General features: G+C 25.1%; 2 protein-coding genes across 7 annotated transcripts; one reads left to right on the forward strand and one right to left on the reverse strand.

Annotated features, from left to right (window-relative positions):
• Positions 1-1,192: 1,192 nt before the first annotated feature.
• Positions 1,193-10,783, reverse strand: LOC727236 (uncharacterized protein CG5098). 5 transcript variants are annotated; one of them, XM_006562401.3, is made up of 7 exons: positions 10,470-10,783; positions 5,692-6,900; positions 3,500-5,611; positions 3,170-3,351; positions 2,753-3,071; positions 2,440-2,649; positions 1,193-2,116 (listed from the first exon to the last, which is right to left on the reverse strand). In XM_006562401.3, the coding sequence occupies exons 1-6, from the start codon at positions 10,480-10,482 to the stop codon at positions 2,447-2,449; spliced, it is 4,038 nt and encodes a 1,345-aa protein (XP_006562464.2). In that variant the 5' UTR covers positions 10,483-10,783; the 3' UTR covers positions 1,193-2,116; positions 2,440-2,446. The 5 variants fall into 5 exon arrangements, with proteins under 5 accessions (XP_006562464.2, XP_006562465.2, XP_016770500.2 ...); XM_006562402.3 differs by lacking the exon at positions 10,470-10,783 and adding an exon at positions 9,050-9,160; XM_016915011.2 differs by lacking the exon at positions 10,470-10,783 and adding an exon at positions 8,264-8,566.
• Positions 10,784-12,359: 1,576 nt separating this feature from the next.
• Positions 12,360-16,872, forward strand: LOC409136 (inositol polyphosphate 5-phosphatase E). 2 transcript variants are annotated; one of them, XM_026443595.1, is made up of 6 exons: positions 12,360-12,909; positions 13,996-14,214; positions 14,853-15,165; positions 15,261-15,820; positions 15,886-16,354; positions 16,446-16,872. In XM_026443595.1, the coding sequence occupies exons 1-6, from the start codon at positions 12,438-12,440 to the stop codon at positions 16,558-16,560; spliced, it is 2,148 nt and encodes a 715-aa protein (XP_026299380.1). In that variant the 5' UTR covers positions 12,360-12,437; the 3' UTR covers positions 16,561-16,872. The 2 variants fall into 2 exon arrangements, with proteins under 2 accessions (XP_026299380.1, XP_006562466.1); XM_006562403.3 differs by lacking the exon at positions 13,996-14,214 and having other exon boundaries at positions 12,362-12,909.
• Positions 16,873-16,874: the final 2 nt, after the last annotated feature.

Genomic DNA, 16,874 nt, shown 5'->3' on the forward strand with positions numbered 1-16,874 from the left:
TGCAATTATTCATCACACCATTCAATCCAGAAATTATTTTGTATCACAAGTATTAATTATAGTTATCCATCTAAGATAGAATTTTGTTTCTCTTTCATACATAATTATATAATATAAGCGTTTTGTTTATAATTCAATTTTCTTATTAAACTCAGTAGCAGTATTTTTTGGCTATTTGTTTCTTTGTTTTTTATGTTACAAAGACTGCTCTTTACAGATAAGTAATGAGCTCTGTCTTGAGGAATTTAAAAAAACCTAAATACGTTTACTTTTAAGTAAACTGTTTGTCTGATCTTATATTAAAACAGATATACTACAATTCTAAATAAAATGCTTTTTTTACGTTCTTTGAATTCTTTTTACAAGATATCTATTACTACATATGACATATATATACAAATAATCTTTTTTTTCGACAATTATTTTTTGTATTTATATAACTAATAATTAAAAATGATTATTCTTACTTTGCCATACTTTGTGTTGTGAGAGGAGGAATGGCAAATCATTTTATAATATTTGCTGATGTGTGTGCGGGTGTGCGTATATATATTACACACACACACAGCGCGCGCATACATGATATATATATATATACACACACGACACACACACACATATATATATTTCGTCTATTCAAAGTAATATTATATATACATTTTATTTTATATATTTTTTATACAATTTTCCTGCTTTTTACTATTTCTCCCTGATACATCAAGAAAATCAATATCATCAATGTGCTTATATTTGTTATTACAAAATCTTGATTCTTTTATATTTTTACAAAATTTGATGAAAACGACAATGACAATAATGGTAGCGCAAATGATTACAATAATAATAATATGAAAAAAAAATAATATAAATCAGTAATAATTATCATAAATTGTATAATAATAAGTAGCAATTAATTTAATCATTAAATTGTATATATGCTATTAAATCTTAATCACTGGTTTCACACTCATAAATTATAGTATACAATGAAATTATAATCGTCACATGCCAAAAAAAAGAGAAGATAATATTTCTGAAACAAATCTTCATTCTTTTTTAGACTATAACAATAGCTACATTTATTACAAGTGTTCTCTTTTCAAGTAAACATGTGAGCTCGTTCTCTTTAAATAAAGAAATGATTTCAATATGTAGCTATAAAATAGATAAGGTTAAGAAATAAAAGGAAATATATGAGCGAAAATCTATTTATTTACACCTACATGAGATTTATATGTCACAATTGATCTTCAAAAAATTATAATAGAAATAAGTATTATTACACTAATATTTTCCCGCAATAAAGAACATTAACTACACATGCTTACTAAAGCAATATGATTTTAAAAAACGAAAAAATATTTTGCTATCATTGAAATTGTATAATAATATAATAATCATTTTTCACATAAGAACTTTGTTATTTACAGGTGATTTCTTACATTCACAGGAGAACACTTGTCTATATGTTTCTTATCCACACTTCTTTCGAAACGTGTCAAGAGTCTTCAAATTCCATCAATTTAATTGATTAATAATCCATCCCATTTTATATACACACATACAACTTAGAAGAAATTCAGTGCTGTTTCATTCTTTTGTTGAATTATAATTTTTGTTCAAATTTTGATACAATATGCCCCATATTTTATTCCCGCGTACATGATGTTTTAGGGAAAAATTTGTTTTCAAATTTCATAAATATTAGTAAAAAAGCAAATACTTTTTTGATTAATATTGTTCCTCAGCAACAATTCATCTATACTACAGATTTTAAATTAAAAATCTTCCTTTTACATTAGGTCGAAAAGGCCACTGTTCAAGGCCACAGGCCAAGAAAATTAATTAAATTTAATTAACGAGAAGAACTTCCGTGTTGTCTTCATTTCCGTTAATTTCCATTTTCATTTTTAATTCTCAAGAGAGTAACAGCATTCTCGTTTCAACATCTTGTACATTGGAAGATATTTCTGTCGAGCATATTGATATTTCGTGTATGCAAATTACAATACTTCTGTCCTTTATACATTTGACATTTTTACTTTCACACTTCAAACACACTTATGCATCGAATGATGCAAAGCGTAATTTCAAAACGTCTCAAAATTATTAAATGCTGAAAAATATAAATTAATAATTAGATTTCGTTAAAATTGAAATTAGAATTCAATTTTTTTCACAAAAAATATTAATTATAATAAATAATAAACAAAATATTAAATTATTAAATATATCCTGTTATATATATATAAATATATGAAGATGTTTTGTTTTACGCTTTGTTAATTTGAATGTATATTTTTATAACAAATTTGTTTTATAAATAAATTTGAATATAATTTTTTATAATTATTAATCATCATTCGGTGCTCTAAATTAAAGCCATACATTGTAAAATACTGAATATTATTTCATAATAATCTATATAAGCAAACTCACCGAAGTTTCACGTAATCCGATGAAGATTGCATTTCGGTATATACTGATTAATATCCAAGTGCCAACCTTTTGTTAATGCACAGGGATAATGTATAACAGCTTTACAACCACGTTTAACGCAACCAATATTTGCTCCTGTTAAACCACAAGAGTCACATATCGATTTTGCTGCATCCCACACAGCTTCTTGCAAACCTGTTACTCTTCCACCTATAATAATATCAATTTTTTTAGAATTTTAATACCGTATTTTTTTATATTTAATCAATTTTTTTTATAATAAAGATTTATAAAAAAATTATTTTTACTATACCTGCCATGTATACTCCAGCTGCCCAAACAGCACATTGTTCATGAAGCCAAACTTCCCAACGTTGTTCTTCTCCGGGGAGTACGGTCATTCCCGTAAACATGGCATTAGTGTTACTTTCAATGGAATTTCTTTTCTTTTTACCCATTTTTGCAGTAAATTGATCGGCTAAGCCAGCATACCTCAAACTTCTTTTGTTTTTACCGCCTTTTTTCTGTTCTGTAGTAATTTCTTGTTCATCAGCAGAAAGAATTCCATCTTCTAAACGTTCTTTGCCAATTAAATATGGTCCAAATAAATCACTCAAAACACCAGCTGGAACCTATAATTTAACGATATTATTTTTTAATTTTATGTATAATTAATAATTGAATTGAAAGATATTTAATATAAATACTTGAAAAAAAATAATATACATACAGTGTATGTTCCAGGTGCTATATGTGGACCAGCTAAATTAGGATGTGGTCGAGCCGGATCCCCAGGAATTACAGAATGAGGACCTTGTTTACAAAATACACAAACCCATGTCGAATCTGTTGTATGTGCGTCATAACGCGATGATAATGTTGAACTAAAGAGACCCGCTCTACTGACTTTACCTATGCAAAATATATAACAAATTATAAATATATATTATATATAATATATATGTATATATTATAAATATATATTATTAATGAAATTATTTATTATAATTTATATTTATATAAATATTCTTTTAAACAGATATTTAAATCAAAAATATACCTCTATAATCTAAATCGTTTTGATGACTGAGCCTCTTACTTCTTCCCGCATTACTATTTCCAATAGTCTTTCGTTTTTCTTTACTTTTTTCTTCTTCTTCTTCCCGTGGAGCATTAACTACCTGAATACTCAATGGGCTATCTCTTGGACCTTCAACATGAACTACTGGTCCACGAGATCTAATAGAACTTGCATTTGATCCAGAATCATATGCCATTTCTCTTATTCCATCTACTTTTACATTTTTTTTAGTTTTTTTTGAGGCGTCTTGCTTTTTTGAACTTTTAGATACTTTTCTCTTTTTGATTTCTTTCTGAGGTATATCATTGCCAACAGTCCCAAAAATATTTTCAGATGATCTAGACATTTTTCGTTTACCTCCCTGAACTTTGGTTTTTTTTCCTTTCTTTCCAGATATTTTGGTATCGACAGTAGAAGAAACATCAATGGGGTTTACATTTTGTGTCTCTTTTGTGTGCAATATATTATTTTCCAAATTTTCAGTTTTTGTTGTACTACCAGTTTGAAGTTCGGATTCTGTAAGTTCTGATTTTGATTCTTCTTTTTTGACATCTGTCTCTGTCTCAACAATACCAGCAAACATTTTTTCAAGTTCTGATTCAACTTCATTAAATGGATTTGTATTATTTACAGGTTTTGGACTTGTTACTTTTGAAAATTCAGTTGCATCATCACTAGATTTTCTTCTCACCCTTTGATTTGATGGATTTGAACTAGGAGGTGTACTTTCACTACTTCTCCGCCTTCTAATAGGTTGATTTTCTTCACTTGTTTCTTCTATGCTTTCTTCAACTTTTTCAGGTATTCTTTGTTCTGTTGTATCAATATTATCTTCTAATTTTACAATTGGAGTTGTATTTGTTCTTTCTTCTGATACTGGTTCACTTGTTCTAGCTTCTGTTGGTTCTGTAGGTTCTAATTCCATATCTTCTACTTCTGTTTTAGAGTCTTTACTAAGTCGTACAGGTTTTTCTAATTTTCTTTTTCTGCGTTGTTTAGTATTATCATTAGAATCATCATTGCTAAATGCTGGAGATACTACTTCATCTTCTCTATTTGGAGATTTTGACTTTTGTCTATCAGGAGACATACTTTTAACGCTCGAGGTATCTTTTTCTTCTACTGGCATTACAATAACAGATCCAATATTTTCTGCGCTACCAAGCTTTTTATTTCCACCTTCTAGTTTTTCTAATAAAGAATCTACACCTTTCTTACCTCTTTTTGGCAAATTTTTAGGTGATCTAACATTTGTCTCTTCAATTTTTTTATCTCGTTCTGAAGATGATTCTCTTTTTGGACTATCTGTTACATCTTTATCCATTCTAGATGTAAGATTTACAATAACAGGTAGAACATTTCTTGGCACTTGTGCAATAACACTTAAAGTATCTTTATTTTTTGTAACTTCAGGTTCTTTCTTTTCTGAAACTACCCTTTCAATTGTTACACTAGGTGGTAAATTTATAACTTTTTGTGTGAAATTATCAACATTCATTTCCTTAATCTTATCATGAAGATTTGCCACTCCTTTTAAATTGCTTTCAAAATTTTTTACTGTTATTTTAGGTGTTGTAACTTCTTTAGTTGAAAGTGAAACTGGTTCACTAACCGAATTAGGTGTTGGAACTGATGAACTGATTCCACTATCAGACGAAGTTTCTCCATTTAGAGGTATTGGAGGAGAAATAATATTTCCATTTCTGCTACCTTTATCTACATTTCTTGCAGTTAAACTTATTGGAATATCTTGAGGTATTCGAGAGTAGTTTTCAGGAATAATTTCAGATGTAGAAGATAAATCTAAAGTATTTTGTGAACCTGGTGAGTTTCTATACTGACTTTGGTTCTGCCTATTATCTACCAACATTTGTAAACTAAACAAAGGATTTCCTGGAGTATTGGCTGGAGTAACAGTCTTTGATGGAACAGTTGGTGTATGCCATGTTGGAGGTGCTTGAGTATGTGCAAGTTGTGGTGTAAGTTGTGATGTTATATGAGATGCTCTTGCCATAGATGGGTGTGTATAAAATCCTGCTGGACTTAATGCAGCACCTGATAAAGCTGTTGGATGAATATTCAAGCCTGAAACTACAAAAATTATTTTTAACATAACAAAAAAAATTTTTTTATTTTCTATTATACATCTTAAAAACATTTAAAAATATTACCTTGACTTTGTGCCATTGTAAGATGATTCCAAACCGTCTGAGGAGGAGGAGTACCAACCGGAGGTCGGCTATGACCTGGATATTGTCCTGACATTTCGAAATCCTCCCAATTAATTAATATTGATTTGCAAGCACTCGCAAAATGTGTGTGCTTTGATTTATTTATCTGTTCGTCTGAAGATTCACTTTTAATATCTGTATTTTTGACATTCAGATATGAATGTATATAAGAAAGATCTTTATTTTTCTTTTCACATAGAAGTAATGATGTTTTATCATTCAAATGTTTATCAAGAGCAAGAAAACTTTCTTGCTCTAAATATTTATTTGGTACACAATCTGAGTTTGTTTCTAAATTTTTACATAATTTATGTTTTGGAGTTTTAAGTAATGTTTTATCAATTTTTATGTTAGAAGATATTTCATCTAGATCTGAGAATTTTAATAAACCATAATCTATTTCCTTGTACTTTGTAATGTAACAATTTTCTATGTTATTGGAATGATTTATTTGATTTGAAATGGCACAGTCCTTTATAGATACTTTTATATCTGTAAAATTACAAAGTTTTTTATTATCTTCACTCTGTTTATTACAACAACTTTTGTTATCTTCCAAATTTTTTATTAAATTAAGTGGCTTATCTTCCTCAGAACCACAAAGAAGATTATAAGTATTTTTATACTGTTCCAAAATTTTAGACAAAGTCTTGTACTGTGTAATATTTTGTATATTTGATTGTTCTGACAAACAAGTAAAACAATCAGAAACTTTATGATAATGATCAATTTCTTTCTTTGCTTCAGGTAAATTTTCAATTTTGTTTTTACAAAATGAATAAATGATTGTGTCTTTGTTAGTATTCAATAAATTAGTTGTTTTTATTTTATTATCGTCACTATGACAGGTACTACAATGTTCCTTATGGTTTTTAAGCACAAGTTCTGAGAATTCTGATAAGCATTTATCAGTTATATCTTTCTGTATAACAGAATTTGCTATTTTATTATTATTTATAGGTTGTATGAAGTTTATAAATTGATTAACATAAGATAAATCTAAATCTGCTGCACTTATATTTTCTTCCTTGTGACGTAAATCATATACATCAGGCACATCACCATGTGCTACCAATTCTTGTATGTAATCCCACTGCATGAAATTATTTGATAGCGCCCATTTTGGCGCAACTCCAAGTATAAATGGCCCTGTAAACAAATATTATCATTGAAAATTGACTTCAATCATAATTTACTTTTATAATGAAGAATTTAAGAAATTATATATTAATCAAATTTTTAAATACAAATATATTTAAAATAAATAATATTTAAAAAATTATATAAAAATAAATTTCCTTTTTTATAATAAATTGTATGTGAGAGAGGTGCTAAAAATTATGTTTACCATTACTGGGAATAGTCCATAAGTTTTGACAATTCACACCATAATGCTGATATAAAATATTTACGCTTTGTTCATTAATATTCATTAATGATATATATTGTGTGCAATAATATTGACAATTATTTAATAAATTATATAAATCAGAAGTTTTGGCCGTTCCTCCTTGTAATATATAATTATAAATATTTTCTATTTCTGAAATTATTATAAGAAAACATACTATATTAGTAATAATTAACATAAAAATATAAGTAAAGATATAAATCAGAACTTTTGGCCATTTCTTTTAATATTATTAATGTGATATTATAATTACAAATATTTTCTATTTCTGAAATTACTATAAGAAAATAATTAAATATTTATTTTTTGCTATATTCATAATAAAGAAATATAAATAAAAATATCAAATAAATAATATATAAATATATAAATACAAAATTATAACTTCTTAATATTCTGTAATAATTCATGTAATTGCATAACTTTGTAGAATACAAAAAATTTATTTAAATATTAATTTATTTAATTTTAAATAATAATAAAAATCAATCTTTTATATTAAAATATTTATATGTAATTTATGTATAATTTCACAAAGCGCAAATTCTTTTTGTAACAAAGTTTATGATATATTGCAATATTTATATTTTTTAATGGTGATTGTCTTACAATTTTATAATTTTCAATATTATAAATGAATATCACTTTATTAATATTATAATTTAATGTATTTGTATTTTAAAAAAAATGTAAATATAATCCCAACTTCAAAAATAGATAAAAACCATTTGAAATTTGAAAAAACAATCTTATTTTATCAATAATTATATATAAATTCAATACATAATTGAAAGTACCCCTTCACAATATGTTTAAATAATAAGAGATATATAATTTATAAAATATAAATTGAAGATCTGAGGATAAATTTTAAGCGTAATGAAGAAAAATCACAGTATTTTGTCATTTATGTCAACATTAATATATTCAACAATTTTAAAGCACTAAGTTAAGTTTATTTTGAAATTTTTTCATCATAGATTTATCATTATTTCTTTTAAAAAAACTATCACAATAGTATCGAAAAAAAATTCTAACGGTTTCCACAGAAGCACAACGTAAGTAATAACACTGTAAATGTTTCATAGCCATGTTACCCACGAGGGAAGCGATGGGCATGCAAATGTAACACTGTGTATTTCGATTTCTTCATCCAACGGCGTGGTAGCAGGATACAGTTCGTGTACTTTTTCGTGAATTCCAATGGCATGCAGTATGCGTACACGTACGACACTAGAGCACGCATATATACGAAGAAAGCACGTTAACCAAGCCGCGCATATACACCCATAGAAAACACACGGATATTATGAATGTATACATATATCAATGACGTTCGTTGCGTGTGCACACGCCTATGCACAACGTGCAAAGCGTGGAAAGAAGACATCTAACCCCGTAAACTTCACGCACATACACAACGAAACATCAAGCAAAGATGTAGTTCCCGCACCTAGCAGTATCGTCGATAACGCGCGAGCCGCGCGTGCCGACACGCGGAACAATGTGCACTTATTCAAAAATTGCAAGTTCCGCGCGATCTCTATCTGACGCCCAAATATCTTACTCCCAGAACATTCCGATAATTGAAATTTTCACTTCATACACCAAGATCTAAGATCGACAGATTGCATGGTGCGCGAGATAGACGCGTTGCATTGTACCGGCACGCATGCACGCACGTACCATGCACAATTCAGGCAGCGCACACAACACCAACACCCCGACAAGACGTACGACACGGACATGGATGCCTCTTTCTTTCGCGTAAATCGATGGGCACATTCAATTTCACTGGCTTTTCCCGGTAGGCCTTTTATCGTAAAACATGCTACTGACGGTTGCTATAGTTTTGACATAGTCACGGGATTACCACAGGATACGCACCTTCCGCACAGGGCCCTTGCCAGGGGCTGGCGAATTTACGATTTTTGGTCAAAAAATCGTCGGGGCATCAACCAAAGCAGAATTTCAACAATGGTGGCCGCTAGCGAGCCAGCCGCATGCAATGCTGACACCTCGCGGTGGCGGCGCGAATTACGTTTCTATCTTATTTCCTCTTTTACTAATTCTTTGCACTCATCCGTTCACAATCATACATTCTACCTTACATATATATATATATATATATATATAAAATCCTTTTTGATGAATTCTTATTACTACTATTTTTTCACATCAATGATCAACATACTTAATAACAGATTTTAAATTAGAAAATTATTATTATATATTTGTTAAAATTTGTTTAAGCATATTATTTTAAATTATTTAACAAAACTAATCATATAAAATATACATGTATATTTTAAATTTATTTTTTAAATTAAATTTTACAAATATTTTCTTATTAATATAATATTAAATGATATTTAAATTTATTAAAATACATTTGTTTATAAATAATAAATATATTTGTATATAAATAATATGTAATAAAATTTAAAACATGCATTTTAAAATCTTTTTTATAATTTTAAATTTTTTAAATTTTCTTATAATAATTTCGAAATATAAAATATAATTAATATTTTAAATACAATTTTTATATTTAAGTTCTATGTGTACTATCATATTTATTAATGATAATATTAATGTTATTACTATTAATAATTACTATATGAAAACTTGAACCTACCCTTACCATCAACTACATTTATAATCTATATCTATTAAATTATTTTTTTTCATTAGAATTCTATTTATATGTATATATATGTATATGTTACATAAAATTGCGCGTATAAATTTTAATTGAAAAATTTGATAATTCAAAAATAGAATATATATAATTAAAAATTTTTTATTAAAAATTTTAATATATAAGAAATTATTATTAATATAACATAAATTATATATTATTTTATTTATATTAATAATAAGTTTTTTTTAAAAATTCGATATATTTATATTTAGAAATAATTTTTTTTATTATTTTTTATATTTTTTTTTATTATCTTTATTTATTATATTAATTATCTATATTTTTAAATTTTATATAAAACAAAATTCTATATTAAATTTAAAATATATGTTTATAAAATATGTATATATATTATAAACATTAAATATTATTTTTTAATTTTAAATAAAGTTAAAAGTTAATAATTAAAAATTTTTATAAAAATATTTCTAAAAATATATAAAATTATTTATATCATAAATAAAAATATATAAAATAAATATATAAAATATATAAAAAAATATATAAAAAAAAATATATAAAATATTTATATCATATAAAAATTAACAAATATCATTATATTTATAATTAAATTAAATTACATCATTTAAAAAAAATACTTACCATATCCTGGCATTTCTTTTGTTACTGTTTGATATTTTTTAGAATAGTTCGATATTATTTAGTATAATTTTGTAATAATAATTCACTATAATTAAGTCTTAATAATTAACAAATCTATGTTATATTATTCCGTCAAATCTATATTGTTTCTGTTAACATCAAACCAATATTTTTCAAAAACCGCGGCGATATACATATACAAACATTTCTCTATGTGTATAGTATCGCTTCTACGTCTTTCTGGAATCTTCTTTGATAAATATATAAATTTATATAGTTAATAATCTTTATATTAATTGCTATACGATTGAAATTTAAATATATATTTTACACTATTATTCATGAATCACACACGATTATTTGTTTACATTTAAATACATGTTATTTACATTATTTATTATTAAACAATTATAAAGTTAGAATAAATAGCTGTTTTTTGTTTATAATGATATACTTATAGTAATTGAACATATATATATTTTTTATTATAATTCAATTGTATATTTGTATTTCTTTAAATGTACACTTATCGTCACGTAAACAAACATTATAGTGACGCAACCCGCCAAACAACACTAGCTAACGAATATATATGTTTATATATGTATACTTATGTGCATATATTGAGTATATGAAGTATATTGCATCATAGATGGCTCCTGCCAACATTAAGGCGCCAATGACCGTCGTCTGCTAGATTTGACAATTATGTTTTTAATAAGTTAAAAATTTAATTTTTTTATATATTGATTTTAAAAATATTTTAAAATATTAATAATTCTTTTTTAATAATGATTTACATTAAGTATTAATTAGAAAAATATTATTTTATATGAAATATCGAAATGTCATGATGTTGTCGTCTGCTTGATTGACAGCTGCGCAGGTTTAGAAATCAGCGCCGAAGTAATAAAAGATACGAGTATTTAGATTTGTGATAGTTTCATCTAAAATAGGAACAAATTATTATTAAAATGATAATTATAACAAAGTTTGTATTGAATTTTTGAAAATATAACATACATGTTATATATTTTATTTTATTTTTCACTTAAATATGGAGGCGGAAGTTAGAGTTAATCATCGTTTTTCAAGTATTTTCAATCACAATGCAGTTTGTTATGAATTTTAGTGCGAATGACGTGTCAATGCATAGTCAATGTGAGACTCAAAGTCAAAGTGAATTTCGTAATAATATAAGAGAAGTATATATAAGTGGAATCTAATTAACCTGCGATTTTTAACGAGCACAATGCTTTTTTATCAAATTTAATTTACAGCACAATATTGAAAAATTTAACTATAGTTCCTTCGATTAATTATGAAAGAATATATGTATGTGTAAAGAAAATGAATATTATATCTATAAAAAAAAATCAAGAAGTGGGAACTAAACTGTCATTCTAAATATCATATTTACAAATATGCATTATTTATATTTACTCTATTTATTCTTCATAAATAATTCACTATATGAAAGTCTTAAATTTATTAATATTTGAAGTGCAATTATTTATTAAAATAACATTATATGTATTTCTTTAAATATGAGAAATATAATGGTAATATATTAATATGATAAAAGTATTATAGATGTTAACAAGATAAATATCTTGTTTTAAGATTCTAGTCTATATTGTACAATAAAATATTATTCTTAATATAATTGCACATTATTCATATAAAAGCTACATACGTACAAGTACTTACCTATAATTAATAATCATAAATATATTAAAAGAATTTTTTTATATGTTAAATTTAAAAAAAAAATTATAATTATATGAAAAAATTACAAATGATTTTGTTTTGATTTATTTAATAATGAAATATATAGTAGATCAATTATATTAAACTATTATTATTAATTTTTTTAAACAATATATTTGGAATATACAGTAATAAAATACTTTATTTATTAATAGTGAACTAATTATATGATATTTAAAATATAAAACTGCAAATACAATGGAGCAATATGAAGAAACTGATATTTCTAGCATAACAAATGCTAAAACTGATATTTCTCCTAAATCAAAGCAAAAGAAAAAGTCTCTTTGTCGTATGCTTATGAATAAAAAAACCAAAGTTGGATGTTTAGAAACATCTTACAAAGATAGTAATTCAAATAAGAATTCTAAATTGGAAAATTCACAACATGGATCTCACACCACAAAACTTTCATTATGCTGTGCAATGACTGAACGCAGCAGAACACCGCCGCAAAGTTTAACTATCAGTAGATTATCTCCCACTACTTTGAGTCATACTTCTGTTAAATCTGAAGTAGCTTCTGCTAATGGGAATTGTCAAACAAATGCAATGATAGAAAAAGAAGAAATTTACATAGCAAATTTACATAATACATATAATGTCCAAGAAAATATAGAAAGGAATAATATTTTTATGGATAAAGATCGACAAAGTACATTTATTGAAGGTAAGAATCATTACATATTTTATTAAAAATTTGTATTGTATTAAAAATAATTTATTTATCTGAGAAATTAAAAACTTAAGATTAATTATTTAATTAATTGATGAATGATTTGTTTTCTATAAATAATTTTTTTATTCATTAAAGTATTATTAAAATATATAACATTAATTAATATTATTATTTATTTATGATCATTGTGATAAATTTTCTATTTTGTTATTTCTGTTTATTTATTTTTGTTTTTCAATTTAACTGAATGAGATAATGACCTTGCATATCCCCACTTTATCTTCTACATGCAAAATTGCTTTCATTATATTATATTTAAGTAAGAAGATGTAATAGTCAGTTACTGATAGTCAGTTAATACTTAATCTTTGATATAAGCATATTTCAAAAATTGTTTTAAATATTATATTTTATTCTAATTATTCAATTATATATTAAACATGTCTAATCAAAATAATAAAATAAAAAAACCTCTTTTTTTAATAAATTATATAAAGTATTTAAAAGTGGCAAATTAAAAAGTGAAGCAAAACAAAATTTAAAATTTGAAGAAGCTTTTGAAAAATGTATTGAAAATTTAAATATTAAATCTTATAATATTATGAAAAAATAAATGTATTTAAATTTCAATATGATATTAATTTTGATAACACAAAAAATATTAATTTGTATAACAACTTTCAAAACAATAAAATTATCTCTCACGAAAATAAATCAGACATATAACAATTTTTAAACAAAGTGATCATTTATATCCTAATAATTCACATGTAAGCATATTTAAAGATATAGGAAAGCATTTAGTGAAAATAATATAAAGAAAAAATGAAAAAAATTAAATGTAGTTCAGATAAATATTTAAATTGTATTGTAAAAAAATTGTATTTTTAAAAGAAGATTATAACATAAAAAATATAAATTTATTAAATAAAAGTGATTCTTTAAAATATTTTGATTCTTTTTTAAAAAATGCAAATTCTGATAGTATAAATTACTTACAAAAAACACATAAATTTTTATTAAAAAGAAAAAATATAATGTCACAAGAGAATAGTGAAGATAGTGATTTCTCTGCAGAGTCAACAGAAGATTCATTTGAGGAATCATCAGAAGATGAAAACGAACTTTTTATTGATAATGAAAAAAATGAAATAAAATTAAAGGATGAGTATTTTACAAAAGGAAAATATATCACTTATTTCTTCTTGGAAATGGAACGGCAGTTCTACAATCCTTTTGATGTTTACAATATGGTTCAATATCATGACTCTAATACTGAAAAACCAGGAAAAGAAGGTATAACAAAATAAATGAAATATACCTGCAGTTTAAAATTTGATTCTTATGCTTCTTCAAATATTTTTATTTTATTATTATATAAGTGTTACATTATTTCTTCGATTTGGCCACTTGTAAAGTATAATAGTATTTAAATAGAATTATTATTTATGGATAAATATTATTAAAAATATTATATATAAATAATATATATAAATAATTTGAATAATGCATATTGAAAAATCTTTACAGTGACTATTTTGAATTTTTTACTTTTATATATATATTTAATTATATATATATATATATATATATATATGTTTATTTATTTGTATATAAATAAATATTCTTATTTTAGAAATAATTCAATTTTATTTATATGTATAATTACATATCTATATACATAGAGAAAAGAATAAAATATGAACTTCAAGTGAATTACAGACATTTCTGCTAATTTTCTAATAACTCTGTCAGCATCAAGAATAACTAGCAATTGAATCAATTTAGTTTCATTACAAATACATGTTGTAATATCATTTAACATTCTATTTTGTATATGATACTATTTTAAATTACATATCATGATTATTTAAATTTATATTCTTGTATTTTTATATTATTTTATATAATTTTATATTATTTTATTGTTTTAGGTGAAAATTCATCTTCTGGATCTATTTCTCCAAATGTTCCTGCATATTTAAGACAAAGACTAATTCATAGACGATCTGTGGATAATTTAGTAGGAAATTCACCAACAAATTCTATGAGACATTCAAGTCCAGAATCTATAAAAAGTGCACCTGTTCAACTTAAACCACGTTCCACATCTCATGATGCTTTGTCCAAAAAAAAAGAACGCCATCAATCTCAAACAACTGGAGCATCTATGGATAGTTTAGCAAAACAAGCATTATTAGCTGCTCAAGTTCTTAATTTGATTCCTACACAAAAAGCACGAGAAAGGTACAAACTTTCATAAAATTTTTATAATATATATATAATAAAAATTTTATATATATATGTGTTTATCTTTAAATATTATTACTTCTTTGTTACAGAAATTTTCTTCATGGAAGAATTGCTGCAAATTCATTGCTTGGACCAGTAGAACTTGAAAAAGTATTACCGAATCGCGAATTAAAAATTTTTATTGGAACATGGAATATGAATGGACAAAATCCACCAAAAGAATTAAACGATTTTATGTTACCTTCAGATATAGAAACTGTTCCAGATTTATTAGCAATTGGAACACAAGAATCTTGTTCTGAGCGAAGCGAGTGGGAAGCAGCTTTACAAGAAACTCTTGGTCCTTCTCATGTATTACTTTATAGTACTGGTTTAGGAACATTGCATCTTGCACTTTTTTTAAGAAGAGATTTAATTTGGTTCTGTTCTATTCCTGAAGATGCTAGTTTCTCAACTAGAACAGGAACTGCTTTTAGAACAAAAGGAGCAGTAGCTATAGCTTTAATGTTATTTGGTACAAGCTTTCTGTTTGTTACTGCACATTTAACTGCACATCAAGATAAAGTTAAAGAAAGAGTAAATGATATTAAAAGAATAGTTAGAAATCTTGATCTTCCTAAAGATTTACCTATAAGACATAAAAGCAAAGGTATAGATTATAATTATTTATTATTATTATTGTATTATAAAAATAAATGAATATTATATTTTCAGATGTAACTCAAAATTTTGATTGCATATTTTGGTGTGGTGATTTAAATTTTCGATTAGCACAACCACGAGAAGAAGTTATTCAATGGGTTACAGATACATGTTTTCCACAACAATTACCTGTAAATTTACACAAAGATCAATTACAAACAATTCTTAATGAAGGAGCAGTTTTACGTGGTTTTGAAGAAGCTCCAATTACATTTCCTCCTACATATAAATATGATCCTGGAACACAAAATTTTGATTCAAGTAGTAAACAACGCACACCTGCATACACTGATAGAATTCTTTTTAAAGGAAAAGGACATACAAGAGGATATATTAGAAGAGTTAGTCATGAAAGCTCTAATTCATATAAAGATGGAATTATAGAATGTTTGGTTTATGATTCTGTACCAAGTATTTGTACTTCAGATCATAAACCTGTATGGGGAGTTTTTAAAACAACTATAAGACCTGGTATTGATACGTATGTACTTATTATTCATATAATTCAATTTATTTCTAAATTATATTATATTTTTTTATTAATGTTTATATTATATTAATTATATTTATAGTATACCTCTTGGTGGAGGTTTGTTTAATCGTGAAATATATTTAGAAGGTATAAAAAGACGAGCAGCTGCTATGGATGAATCTCATGGAACTTCAAAAGTATGTTTAATTCAATAAATATAAATAATATAAATTTTATTAAAGAACAAATTTCATATTGATAAAATTTATATAATATGAGCATTATATTCGTTTCTAATTTTTTAATGCCAAAATGTGAGATCATAGATATTGCAATTCTTACAATTAATATTATTTCTTTTTTTGTATGCTCGATATATGACAAATTTATAACTGTTCATAACTTTTTTATATGAATAACAAATACTGTTTTTTAGTGCAGTTTATAGAATATGCTGATATTGTACAATGTGCACTTTGTAATGTTTAATCAAAATATATTAGGATTTCCATTCTTATAACTAGCAATA

The sequence above is a fragment of the Apis mellifera genome, linkage group LG11 (assembly GCF_003254395.2).
Source record: "Apis mellifera strain DH4 linkage group LG11, Amel_HAv3.1, whole genome shotgun sequence".
Classification (NCBI taxonomy): domain Eukaryota; kingdom Metazoa; phylum Arthropoda; class Insecta; order Hymenoptera; family Apidae; genus Apis; species Apis mellifera.

Coding starts and splice junctions, on each gene's coding strand:
- LOC727236 (XM_016915011.2), bottom strand. CDS start 8,408: ATGCGTGCTCTAGTGTCGTACGTGTACGCATACTGCATGCCATTGGAA. Junction 3,352..3,499: donor AAACGATTTAGATTATAGAG/GTATATTTTTGA, acceptor TATTTTGCATAG/GTAAAGTCAGTAGAGCGGGT. Junction 3,072..3,169: donor TAGCACCTGGAACATACACT/GTATGTATATTA, acceptor GTTAAATTATAG/GTTCCAGCTGGTGTTTTGAG.
- LOC409136 (XM_026443595.1), top strand. CDS start 12,438: ATGGAGCAATATGAAGAAACTGATATTTCTAGCATAACAAATGCTAAA. Junction 15,821..15,885: donor TATAAGACATAAAAGCAAAG/GTATAGATTATA, acceptor TTATATTTTCAG/ATGTAACTCAAAATTTTGAT. Junction 16,355..16,445: donor ATAAGACCTGGTATTGATAC/GTATGTACTTAT, acceptor TTATATTTATAG/TATACCTCTTGGTGGAGGTT.